The sequence below is a fragment of the Stenella coeruleoalba genome (assembly GCF_951394435.1).
Source record: "Stenella coeruleoalba genome assembly, chromosome: 18".
NCBI lineage: Eukaryota > Metazoa > Chordata > Mammalia > Artiodactyla > Delphinidae > Stenella > Stenella coeruleoalba.
Genome location: NC_137164.1, coordinates 8,947,176 through 8,961,189, shown reverse-complemented (window position 1 = coordinate 8,961,189; position 14,014 = coordinate 8,947,176). Strand labels below are relative to the sequence as shown.

Genomic DNA, 14,014 nt, shown 5'->3' with positions numbered 1-14,014 from the left:
TCAAAGCAAATTTTTACATGTATATGTAAATACCTTAGTATGTATCTCTAAAAAGTTAAAACTCTTTCATTGATAAGTCATTTAAGTATCTTTTACTCATATTTTTTCCCTCTCTATCTTTTTCTTTTCCTTTGTAATCTGGTGAAGCAACTGTTTTGTGTTTGTGTGTGTAGTGTTTTTCCACAGTTTAGATTTTGATAATTTTATCATTCTGATGTCAATTAACAGGTTCCCCTCTCTCCTAAATCCTGCACATTAGGAATCAGGTCTCTAGACTTGATCATATTCAGGTTCATTTTTTAGCAAGACTACTTGATAATGGCATTGTGTTCCTCCACCAGGAAGCACATGATGCCTAGTTGTCTCTAAACCATTGATGTTCAAAGCCTATACACATAAGTTCATTGTGGACTACAAAGCAGTGGTTTTTTTTTTAAATCTTAAGTAACAATAAGAACGTTAAAGTGAAGCAAGAATTTTCCATTTGACATTTTCATGTCTTAGTTCTCGAAGACCAAAAAGTCTCCAAATCTTGTATCACCTAATACCATAAGAAACAAAATTTAGCATCAAAAAGAAAAAAAGTCTTCTGAAGGAGCAACAAATTACTCATAAAAGATTATTATTAGGAAACAAACTGCTTTATGAAGTACACTCAAAAAAATCTAGTCTATAAAATCTAGTCTCTGGGGTTTCCCTGGTGGCGCAGTGGTTGAGAGTCTGCCTGCTGATGCAGGGGACACGGGTTCGTGCCCCCGTGCCCCGGTCCGGGAAGATCCCACATGCTGCGGAGCGGCTGGGCCCGTGAGCCATGGCCGCTGAGCCTGCGCGTCCGGAGCCTGTGCTCCGCAACGGGAGAGGCCACAACAGTGAGAGGCCCGCGTACCGCAAAAAAAAAAAAATCTAGTCTCTGGTCTCATATAGTTTCCTGAGTGTTCTGAACCCAAGTACTCAATCCCTATACACTTTAACCTTTCTCAACTAAACATGTACCAAATAACCATTAAAAGACATCTTTAAAAAAATACTCTAGCTCCCTAAAATTGGTAATAATGTGCAAGTTTTATGTCATTAATAAAAGAAGGAAAAATTACAATGTAATCAAAAGGTAAAAAGTTTAAATTAGAATTTTTCCTCCTAAAATCCTACAAAGTCTGGCTAATCCAAGTCCTGATTTAAAGATATATTAAATGTCTATATGTAAAACTGTATTTGTTTTAGCACATTAAATAAAACAGATTTTGATTTTAGTTGCACAGTTTAATTAAACAAACTATTTTGCCCTCTTGCTCATTGTATTTAAGGGGAAAAAGTCTAGAAATCACACTCAGAATGACAATGGTTTAATATTTATTAGTTTAACACACCTTGTTAAATATTATTATTGAGCTACATAAGAGATAAGAAAACAGAGTAAGAATTTAGGGCTTAACATATAAAGGCTTATATGATTTGACAAATTAGAAAAACAAGACCAGAAGAGATTATCTTTATCATAATCATTGATAGTTCTGGTAACAAAATGGAAAGAAAAGTGGTGATGACAATGCAAATATTTCAATACAAAGAAAACAGAGTAAGAATCTCAATCCTATTTACTTGTTTATTTACAACTTAATTGCATGATTTGTTATAAGCATAATTATAAAAGGGAGAAAAAATCCTCCTCTATCCTCAGGGTCAAAGTAGGTTTCAGCCAGGGCACTTGGAAGTGGTTTTAACATATTCAAGGTCGGGGTATCTTTAGAAAAGTAATAAAATAAACCCCTCTCACAGAAAAAATATAGAAACACATTCAAAATTTTGCAACCGATTTCAGGAGGTTTGTGGATCATTAAAAGCATATAAGAAGCCCAGGTTATCATTTCCTCATTATCATAAGAAACGTAGAAAGGAGGTTAGTAGGAGGAATATACATAATCATTTATTTATTCATTCTATGGATACCCTTTTATCTTTACAATGTCTCCAAATAATCTAATTAAATATAATTTCTTTGTGGAGAGGCTGTATCTCACCATGATGTATTTCTGGTTGGAATTAATCAATCACTGCTATGTAACAATACACTTCAATTTCATGATTATAATACTTTGTGAGATAGTTTTTTAAATGTATCATCTTTTAAAAATTAATGAAGACAAAATAAGAAGGGGAAACTGTAAATATGGCCAATCACCATTAGCATTCAAGAATTTCAAAATATAAAACCCCTCATTTTTATGATTTCAGAAAACAATCTTAAATGTGGGTGCTGTTTTAAAATAGTAAGTAGATATAAACACATATTACTGTTAAACAGGACACCAAAATCATATACCTGCCCAAGTAACACTGCCAAAGTGGTTTGTTTTGAGAAGCCAATTCTGAATCCTTTGCCCCAAACATTTTTGCCAGTAGTTTAACAACTTGAAGGCGTTCCTCATTATCATTGCTCTAAAACAAAACACAACCACAGCTTTAAAACCATGAGGTAGATATACTGAGAATAATTTTTCCCCTGATTTCCCTTAATCTCCAATTCCACAGAAAACTTTTTATTAACTTCAGCTGAAAAATTATACATAAAAATGTTTAATATATTTTTCATAAAATTAAATGTTACCTTAAATATTCTAATCATTTCAAATTACATTAAAGGAGTACTCTCCTACATGAAAATTCATCCCAAAGTCTGATTAAAATTTAGTGGCCTCTCCTACAACTGAGGCTTGTTTCCATTCAAAATCAAAATCAAAAACTAACTTGCATCAAACCTACTTGGGACCCTTGAAAAACTATTTGTGGTCTTTAAGAATAGACACTGATAGAGGCCAGTCCTACAGTAAACAGAGACTTATGTATGAAGGTACTTGTTAAGCCCTTTGTAGAAATAAATATGCACTAAATCTCCCAACAGGAGAGTCCGTTCATCTACATACACCAGATTCATAATGCAGTTCAACGACATGAGGAAGCCTTACACATGCAAAAACTAAAGTTTCCACTTTATATAGAAAATGGGTACTCTGGGGATGAGAACTCAAATTTTATTACTGCTTTTGGTACCTCCAACAAATGACAATATTTAAATGAATGAGCCAGCTACAATACTAGACTTGAACACAAAATGTGACAGAGATTGTTAAAAGCACTAATATTCAAGGTACTTGGATGGCACTGTACAGATCTTTTAAATTTTAAACCAATGCCAAAGCCCAGCATTTAAAGCCCCCATGATATGACCCGACTCATCTCTATTATTTGATTATTCCTCTAAAAAAGTACGTTTTAACCCTGGCTGCACGTTAGAATGACCTATAAGGCTTTTAAGAAACAACAAACAAACAAACAAAAACTCGTGTCTGGACTCCACTGCCAGAAATTCTGATCTGGGTTAATGCCTGGACATCTGTTTGTTTATTAAGGCTCCACAGATGAAGATTCTAATGGGCAGCCAGGAATGATTTAAACTTACTTTATGCTACCATGCAACTGTAATTCTTTGTGTTCTGCAAATTCACCCAGCACCTTCCTACCTCTATATGATTCTGCATGCTGTTTCCTTTGCTTCAATTGTATGCTGTCTGTATCTTTTATGATACTTATAATATTTGGCCTCTTATTAGATATGGATTTTTTCCTCTTCCTCCCATAATAGATGTTAAATTTGCTGAAAGCAGGGATGATAATTCTTATTTTTGTATTTCTTACAGTATTCAATATTTTTATTAGAGAAAATCAAAGCAACAAATAATTAAAGGTATGACTGCCTTTTGCCCATCAAAATTGCTAACTACATGAAAAAAGGGGGTAGAGGAAGGCCAGTGAATCAAATGTTTCACTTGAGAAATACACCAGAAATATGCCCCAGCATAAAATGAGAATAATTATTTGCTGCATTTTGGGGGTATTTACACTACCAACATAAACTGTTTATTTTGTAGTTTTCAAAGAGACAAATTCAAATTTTTAGAAACAAGAAATACAACACAGAAATCATTTAAAAACTTTTCTGGGTGGTACAGTGGGGTTCATCAAACAGTATTAATTATAACCAGATTTATTTAATCTTTATGTAATAATTTGAAAGAGAAAACATGCCCCAAATCTGCAAATGAAACTCAATTTTATGGCATAATTTAATGGCAAGGCAATAAGGACGTTACCGAAAGATTCCAGAAAGCCATGTGAAAAGCAAAGGAGCTTTCAAGATAGGCTAGGCAAGTACAAGATAATATTCATAAAGGGAAAATATTTCACCCTATGTGGATAACAGATCCTAAACTATTTTTATGGCACATCAAGGGGTCTTGGGAACCACTATAAACTATGCCTTAAAAATGTAAAAGTTTGATGTATACCCATGACCTCAAAAGTTAGTCACAACCCAGAATTTATCTGGAAAACATCTGAAGGAAAATATCATTCTGCTAACCATTAATTCATCAGATTTTATCTGCTAGGCACCATGCCAGGCACTGGAGATACACAAATATGCAAGGCACAAACATGTAAATAAATAACAGTAATACCACCACATGGGTAACATTCAGTTAAAACCACTATAAGGATTAAAAATCCACAAATAATGTGCTTTGCTAATCTGGTTGATAAAACCATATTATTTTTAGAATAGTTACCTTCAATTTAAATTCAAGCTGGGGTAAAACTGAGAGCAGCAAATGACTGTCAATATTATAGAGCTCCAAAATTAAGTCAAAGACATGCTCTGACAAATCGCTGATAGATGTTTTCCCAAGCATCAGAACCTGATTAAAAAACTTTTGAGAAAGAAAATTTATCATTAATAGAAACAACATAGATAAAGTGAATTTTCTGAAATTTTATTATTCAATTAAGTTCATTATCGTTCTATACAGAGTCAAAACAGGCATACTAAAACATTTTCTAAGAAGGTGGGAAATCACTACTGGCTACATAAAACATGGAATTCACCTCATACATATTAAAAGACAAGCAATTTGTACTGACTCATCAATTAGCATATCAATAAATACCCTACCTACCAAATACACTTTATTCCACATTATGGTACTTACCATATTTTATCCTATATTACAGTTATTTGTACACATGTCTTAGTTTCTCTACTAGATAAATTTCTTAAGGGCAAGGGATCACATTTTGTTCACCACAGCAGTATGGGAGACAACAGTATGGAAGACAAAGCCTTACACCTTCATAGTAGAAACCAATTCCATTTTTAAAATACGCAATTTTATATTTACAAGGCAAAACAATATCTTTCTAATACTTTGTCTTCTTTTATATTCTGATAATGTATATATACATACAAAGTTTATAGCACTAATTAAAGTCCAATTAAAAGCACATACAAACACAAGGAAAATCCAAATGTGAACAATTTTTTTCTATAAGCAGCCAGCACTAACTAGTTTGCACATTCATTCATCATATTACTACTGAAAATGGTAAAAATACATGGCATAATGATCAAGTTCCTTTCTATTTAAAGTCTTCCAAATATGTAAAAAATTAACCCGGAGCATATCCCACATATTCTCCACAGTATCTTTTATCTCCTTGAAGAAGGAATTAAGGATTCTTTACACCACACAAGCTGCCCTGATCTCTTCTTTCTGTGACAGTTAATAAACAACTTGGCTTAATCAGGTTTTCTATCTGGAAAGTACAGTCAGGACTATACATTTCAATGTCTCCTCTGATTACTTTTAGTTCCTGTGTTGTTCTTAAGTTTTTTAGATCTATGAACCTGTACCAACCACCTAGCCATGAAGGGATAAAAAGAAAAAAATTCTATTCTACTATTCTTTCTTTATTGGTTTTAAAAATAACTTGTCTGTCTTCCATGTTCATCAATTTTGTGGGAAAAGAATTTCATGACACCAAAGGTTAAATTCTCATTCAAGTTGAAGATAAAGTGGCTTCGTTGTTTCCATTTGAAAAATTTCTCCTGTTTAAAAATGATAAATCTACCTTTCTTAACAGAAAATAATCCTTTCCAATCTGGCCATCTTGGTGATCAAACCATCCTCTTCTTCTATCAGTCTGGGGAAAACTCATTTGAAAATGGGAAAAAACAAAACAACAACAACAACAAAAACCCAGTGTAATGTCCTACAAATTCCATCAAAAACATTTATTTGACACTTATAATCTCCATCTATCTCCAAATCAGTCTTCACTGTATAACAAGAAACTGATACACTGCCTGACAGAGGTATCCAAAATAGATTCAATAAATGAATGAATGATATGTAACAGGTACTATAATACAACTATAGGTGAAACAACCTTCCTGAGGGTATGCAATTCAGTGAAGAAGCAGATATAGATTTGAATAAAGTATTTCCTACCAAAAAACATTAGTCTTTTACTTACAAATGGTAACTAATTTTCACATAACAAATTAAATTATAACAACTGCCTCCTAATGAAAAGAGTAAGAGGAGTAAGTTAAAGGTCGATAAGAAATTCTACCTTAGATTTAAATGATCAATTTTAATTACAAAAGTGCTTTCACATCAGTTAACACATTCTCTACCATCAACCCAAGCATTATTAACTCCAATAACTAAGGCTAAGTGAGATTAAGCAAATTAACCAAATTTTACCTACATCAAGACAAGCTTGATACATTTTTTCAATCCAACAAAATACTTTTGTGCTATCCCCTAAAACTTGTGATTAAAAAGATCTGGTAAAAAATAACAACATTACCAAGAAGTGATCCATGTAGGATATTTTTTGAATTGTCACTATATACTTTTCATTTTGATACTGTTGTACCTTTTATATATATATATATATATATATGTGTGTGTGTCTATATATATATATATATATATATAGACACACACACACACACACACACACTTTAGTTTCATGAGTTGTCAAGTTACAAAAAAATTTATTTTAAAAAGTAATCTAGGGCTTCCCTGGTGGCGCAGTGGTTGAAAGTCCGCCTGCCGATGCAGGGGACACGGGTTTGTGCCCCGGTCCGGGAAGATCCCACATGCCGCGGAGCGGCTGGGCCCGTGAGCCATGGCCGCTGAGCCTGCGCGTCCAGAGCCTGTGCTCCGCAACGGGAGAGGCCACAACAGTGAGAGGCCCCAACACCGCAAAAAAAAAAAAAAGTAATCTATAACGCCACAGTGACTTCTTAAGTTCTATATATGTAAACAACATTGTATATAAAGAGGAAACTTGAATGTGTCTATATGCATGAGACTGAAAAAAGACACAAGTAAAAAAGAGATAGAAGTGGGGTTATTATTACCTTGACATCCTACCTCTATTTCTGCTTGCTAATTCTCTACTAGGAAGATATATGAATAATGGCTATTACATGTACAAATGCAAAAAGGCTGAGAATGAGTTTTACACTGTACTAAAATCCCACAAGGAATTAAGCTCACCATAAAGTATTTTACATGTAACTGTAGATTTATAAGGGAGAAGAGGAGGGAAAAAAAGCAATTCTTAATGACTTCTTAGCTAACTCTCAAATAAGTCAAGGGACAAGAAAATAGGGAAAACAGAGAGAGATAAGAAAATAATGACAAAGTAATGGGAATAAATAAATATATAACTGAAAGTGTGCTCAGACTATTCTACTAATCCTTTGCCTCTTGCCCCCAGCCCCAGCTTCTGATAAAGACATAACCAAGTATGGATGGGGCTGTCTATTTCTGTAGGTAAGGCAGGAAATTAACATGAGGTTTAAGTGACAGTGAAATGTTTTTACCTTGATTTACCTGGGAATGCTAAAAGTATTTCCTTCATCCTTCTATCTTTCTTTTAATTTTTATTATAAATACTTTCAAACATACACCGATGTTGAGAGAATAGTATAATGAACCTAATCACCTCATTCTATCTTGATTTTTTTTCTTTTATTACCCAATCAAATATTTATTTTCCCAATCCTAGAAAATATATCAACGTAGTATAGTGTTAATTTCTTATTTTTATGCCAGAAAAAGGCATCAGAAAAAGGTAAGTGTTCCCCTAAAAAACATCTGGCTCAGCAATATCAACTTAAATAAATGACCACCAGGAGGAGCTCACCTAAGTGTATCTAATGGCCGCAGAAACAGTCATTCACAGGCACTTGAAGCAAAGGAAAAGGGAAGGGGCACTTAATAACAGAATGCTTAAATCTGGTTCTACAGATTTCAAGTGCCATTATGTCATAACAGAAAGAACTCAATCCACTCAATCTAACCAATTTACTGCAGCCAATACCCAAGACTCACAAAACTTGCAGAAATCAATATTTAGAATTCCCTGGCAATCTGACTGGAGCTATTAAGACAGGTTACACAATTTAATTCTGCAGATTCTGAAAGTCCACCCTCCAAAACAATTTCTTTACAAATTAAATACATTTTTCCAAATCATCATGTGCTCACAACTATTTAAGGTCATAAGCCAGTAACAAAAACTGGAATTTACCATAGTATTGTTCCATAAAGTATGTTAATTTTCAAAGTACATCGTTTCATGATGTATTTTTATATACTAAATTTTGTATTTCTTCAAGAAAAATTCTCCAATAAACTTCAGGAAAATTAAGTACATAAGTAATTATAAAAGGCTTTCTTTCTCACTTTTTTCAAGAAGACAGATTTACACGTTTAGATGTGGGTAAAACTGGAAAGCAGGTGGAGAGACAGACCAGCTACACAATTCCAGAGGCCAACATCAAGACTGCATTCTAGATTTGTTCCAGTAGGTACCATTCACATGGAAAACAATGTGAATGGTGCCACCTAGAGTTGTGCAACTCAACAGAACTATGGGGGAAAGATTAAAACTTATAATAAGTTTCTATCAGTGAATCTATCAGATAAAATACATTTCTCCTGAAAATAAATAGAAGATCGTTAACCATAAATAAGTAGATTTGAGATGATAATGAAAGGGCTCATTTCATTGCAATTCTTCCCCCTTCTCAGAAAAGGTAGATTTATATGGAATCTACCCCAGGGAGAGCAAGATAGGCAACTTTCACCACACCGCTGTTATTCATACTTGCCTTCAATTTTTATGTCTTGATACTAGTTCATATCTTCTTCTTATACAAATCAATTTAATTTCCAAAAAGCTGTAAGCAACTTCTCTGAATAATGATAAGTTCCATAAGATTTATCTAATTACATTTAACTCCATTTCCAAGAACAGAAACAGTATATCTTGCTAACCAAACTAAAAACTGTTTTAGTTCCTAGGCAATTTGAAAGAGAGAAATGAATGAACAAATATGAGAGCTAATTTTCTAGAAAGTATTAACCAATAATAATTTTAAATAAGGAGAAAGAAAATACACTTAATTATTAAAACAATACGAAATGTTAAAGTATGTATCACTTGCCGAAATTCTGCTTCTAGCAGTGTTTAAAATTTTGGCTAATCTTTCTGACAACCAATTGGACAAGTAAAACTTACATTGGTAATATATGGTTCAATAGCTTGAGCTGTCCTCTTCAGTAAAGCCTTTGCCAAATCATATGCTTGCTTGTTTAAATTCTGAAGGAAAAAAAATAGTATCTATATTATACACCACTAAATATGAAAAAGGAAATATTACCTGTATTCAAAAAGCTACTGTTAAATCAATGAATGAGAAAACTGTTTAAGATTCAATTTGAATAAAAGGGCGATGGCAAAGTCACTTTTCTCCTAAGACTAACTGATCTAGTAGATCTTAAGATCCCTTCCAAGCAAGGATAATTATATTCTCTTCATATCTTACTCACAGCATAAGGTAAACCACATAGAAAAGGTCAATAAATGTTTATTAGACAGAAAAGGAGATACTGAGTCACTGTAAAGCTAGTTGTAAAGTCAAATCAGTTCAGCTGAGTACAAATACAGGCTATTTCACTCCAAGACCAAAAGAACCAAAACATCATAAGAGAATGAACTGGGTCCTAGTGCGGGCAGAAATGGGGAATCCTCAGGTGGCTGAAGACAAAAGAGTTTGGGGCAGCTATGGGAAAGCAGATTTTCCCGAAGCACATCTCAGAGCATAGGGAAGCCCAAGGATATAAGAAACATAACAAGGGAATCCCCTGGCCGTCCAGTGATTAGGACTCAGCGTTCTCACTGCCGGGGCCCCGGGTTTGAGCCCCGGTCAAGGAACTAAGAAACCACAAGCCATGCAGCACTGCCAAAAAAAACCCAAAGAAACATAGTCAAGTATGAAAAGAAAAAAAGTACAAGAAACAATACCTTAAGAATATATGTTTCTAAGAGATTTTGATGATGGAAAGAATCATGACCAAAGATCTGAAATGGAATCACTACTCCAGTTCAAACATATTACAGACAGCAGGAAAATTGTATATATCCTGAAACTCACATTCAGCGTATTTTTAGATTTATCCGCATTGACACTTTGTATTGTATCATTTCATTAATATCTAACTGCTGTTTAGTATTTTCATATATAATATGCTACAGCTTATTTACTCATTCTCCTATTCATAGACATTAAGCTGTCTTGTATTGATACATGCCTCCTTGTGCATATAAGAAATAATTTTCTATAAATACTACCTTTGCCATTTTTCAAATGAGCTGTTTTGTCTTGTTCTTATTTGTAGAGTTTCTCTATACACTAAACATTTGCCAATTACATGCACAACATATCTTAGAGCCTATACCTATGTTTTTACAATGCTTATGGTATCTTAGGACATACAAAAGTTTTCATTTTAATATAACCAAATATATTAATCTTTTCGTATTTGGCTTGTGCACTCTCTATATTTTTTAAATTCTTTTCTATATTGAGGTTAATTTGTTGTTTTATATTTTCAAATAAAATTTCAAAGATTTGCTTTTCAGATTTAGATCTTTATTCTGCCCGTAATTTATTTTTATGCATGGTGTGAAATAAGAATCTTATATTATTTTCCATATGGATATTCAAGTCCATGATTCCCTCCAATGACTTCCCTGTAATACTCACACTCTCAAGTTTCTATACAACCATGTACCATTTGTAAATTTTCCATTACTTCCATATGTCCCTTTGTCTATTACTGCCTGATTACAGTCAAAGAGACATATGGAAATAATGTCTTAACACCAGGTAAGATAAGTCCCCACTTTCTTATTCTTCAAAAACCAATTTGTCAAACTACACACACATGCACATATACACACGCACTACACATTCACAATTTCTATTTTGATTAGGTTATCTATTAGTATGCAGAGGAATGAAATTATTGTGATACTGAGCTTCCCATCACATAAACAATTATAACAAATCATGCAACATATTTAAGTCGTCTCTTACAATTCAACAACAACTGTAATAACTCTGAACATTAAGGTCATGCACATTGTTAATAAATTTCGAAGTAGCTCAAGTCTTTGTTAAAGATACAAATAAAAATTTTTTGAAATTATACTGACAGATTTTTATATATTGATCTTATATCTAGCAACTTTGCAGAATTTTCTTATTTGTTCTAGAAACTAATCTGTACATTGTTTTGTGTTTTCTGCACAGACAGTCATAACATCTGCAAATAATTTCAGTTTTGTCTCTTCTTTCTAATCCTTTTACCTTTTCTCTTGTTTTACTCCACTAACTTAAGGCTTCTAGTTTAATGCCGATTCGAAATAGCATACTTGACTTTTTCCTGAGTAGAAGTAACATCTTGACAATGTTCCTAACTTCAAAGAAAATCCTTCAGCATTTCACCATTAAGTGCAGTTATCATACATAACCTTATCAATTTAAGGAAGTTCCTTTCTATTTCAAATATGCTAATAATATTTTTTATCATAAGTTATACTGAATTTTATCAAATGGTTTTCTTATACATCTATTGACTATTTTTTCTCTTTGTTCTGTTAATTTCCACAAATAATTTTTAATGTTAATCCATCTTTGAATTCCTAAAATTTAGCCAATTTGCTCATTACCAATATTACTTTATATCATTCTGGACAGTGTCCACTATTATTTTATATTGGATTTACATGAATGTATTATAAATTAAATTAGCCTATTATCCTCCTTTCTTGAACTTGGTTTTCTCTAGTTTTCCCTATGAAGACTATATTCTGCTCATAATGTGAACTGTGGAGCATGCCTTCCTCTTCTATAATCTGAAAAAGTTTGCTGAATATCATGATTATACGGCACTTAAATGATTAAAAGAAATCTCCTGGTGATGTGTTTAAATTCCTTCATACTTGGTTTGAGTTCTGCTGCTGTTGCTATTATTACTGTCATCGTTGTTTAGGAGGAAATATTTTTGTTTGTTTTATGGATATAGTTTTTAAAACCAATTAAATTTCTTTTATTGGTTAAAGGTTATTCAAGATTTTCTCTCTTGAGAAAAATTGGCAAGTTTTATTTTCTAGAAATTTGTTTTGTCCAACTCCAAATATGTTAGCATAAAATACTGTTCATGGAATTGTTTTTTGATCTTTTTAATGCCTGCTGTTCCTCATTTCATTCTAAAATTGTATATTAATACCATCTCCCTTTTTCTGATTCAAACTGCCAAGGGTATGCCTATTTAATATACTTTTTGAATTACCAACTTTAGGTTTTTCTGAAATGTCACTGTGTTTTCTATTTCATTCATTTCTGTTCTTCATGGTTTACTTTCTTGTACGGACTGTATATTCTAACGATACTTTTATAATTTCTTGAACTGGACACTTTAACTATAAAGTTAGATTAGGGCTTCCCTGGTGGCGCAGTGGTTGAGAGTCCGCCTGCCGATGCGGGGGACGCGGGTTTGTGCCCCGGTCCGGGAAGATCCCACATGCCGCGGAGCGGCTGGGCCCGTGAGCCATGGCTGCTGAGCCTGTGCATCCGGAGCCTGTGCTCCGCAACAGGAGAGGCCACAACAGTGAGAGGCCCGCGTACCGCAAAAAAAAAAAACAAAAACTAAAGTTAGATTAAAACAACATTTAAGTTGAATCCCACAGGTTTTAATATGTATCATTTTAATAATTATTTCTAAATTTCTTATAACTGCCATCATGATTTACTCTTTTGACAGATTAATTATGAATGCTAGAGGCTTGTTAGTTTTTTGTTTTAAAATCCTCAAGAACTGTTGGTCTATTTGACTTATAATCAACTGGAAATGTATTAAAATGGCCCACCAAATTGTGAGTTTGTTTCTCCTTATAATTCTTCCAATGTATGCTTTATATATTTTGAGCCTATGTGAATACAAGTTTAGGCATCTTCCTGAGAACTAAAACTTATCATTGTATAACTCCCTTCTTTACCGGGTAAAGACTATAACATCTAAAATCAATACAAGTTATTTCAGTTTTCCTTCAGTTATTATGTGCCTGGCACGGCAAATCTTTTCTCCATCCTTTTAGTGACAACCTTTTTGTGACAGTATTTTTGTTATCTCTTATTAACAATGACCAGTTGAATTATTTTTAATCTAATCTGACAACCTGAAGTAGTAAATTTGGGCCATTTACATTTATTGTAATTCTTCCTTGCATTGTAATCCTTAAAATTTTAACATGAATACTTCATTTAAAGTTCAAAGTAGGGCTTCCCTGGTGGCATAGTGGTTAAGAACCCACCTGTCAGGGACTTGCCTGGTGGCACAGTGGTTAAGAATCCGCCTGCCAATGCAGGGGACATGGGTTCGAGCCCTGGTCCAGGAAGATCCCACATGCCGCGGAGCAAATAAGCCCATGCGCCACAACTACTGTGCCTGCGCTCTAGAGCCCGTGAGCCACAACTACTGAAGACCGTGCACCTAGAGCCCATGCTCCGCAACGAGAAGCCACCACAGTGAGAAGCCCACGCGCTGCAATGAAGAGTAGCCCCCGCTCACCGCAACTAGAGAAAGGCCGCACACAGCAATGAAGACCCAACACAGCCAAAAATAAATTAATTTTAAAAAAATAATAAAGTTCAAAGTAAATCAATAGCTCTGTACTCCTAATCATCAGCAAGATCATATCACTCTTTGACTGTATTAGGCCATTCAATCTTACACGTTATTTTTATCCAGTG

The 14,014-nt window shown here is 33.7% G+C and overlaps 1 protein-coding gene across 7 annotated transcripts in view; it reads right to left on the bottom strand.

Annotated features, from left to right (window-relative positions):
* The window catches only part of PDS5B (PDS5 cohesin associated factor B), a 194,971-nt gene that overhangs the window by 97,068 nt on the left and 83,889 nt on the right, over positions 1 to 14,014 (bottom strand). For 6 of the 7 annotated variants that reach the window (XM_079902880.1, XM_079902882.1, XM_079902885.1 and 3 more), the window contains exons 7-9: positions 9,436 to 9,516; positions 4,623 to 4,763; positions 2,321 to 2,436 (exon numbers count right to left, since the gene is read on the bottom strand). In XM_079902880.1, coding sequence (XP_079759006.1) covers positions 2,321 to 2,436; positions 4,623 to 4,763; positions 9,436 to 9,516 — 338 coding nt within the window. Of the gene's footprint in view, positions 1 to 2,320; positions 2,437 to 3,518; positions 3,627 to 4,622; positions 4,764 to 9,435; positions 9,517 to 14,014 lie in introns of those variants that run through there. The other variant, XM_079902886.1, reaches the window with a different exon arrangement.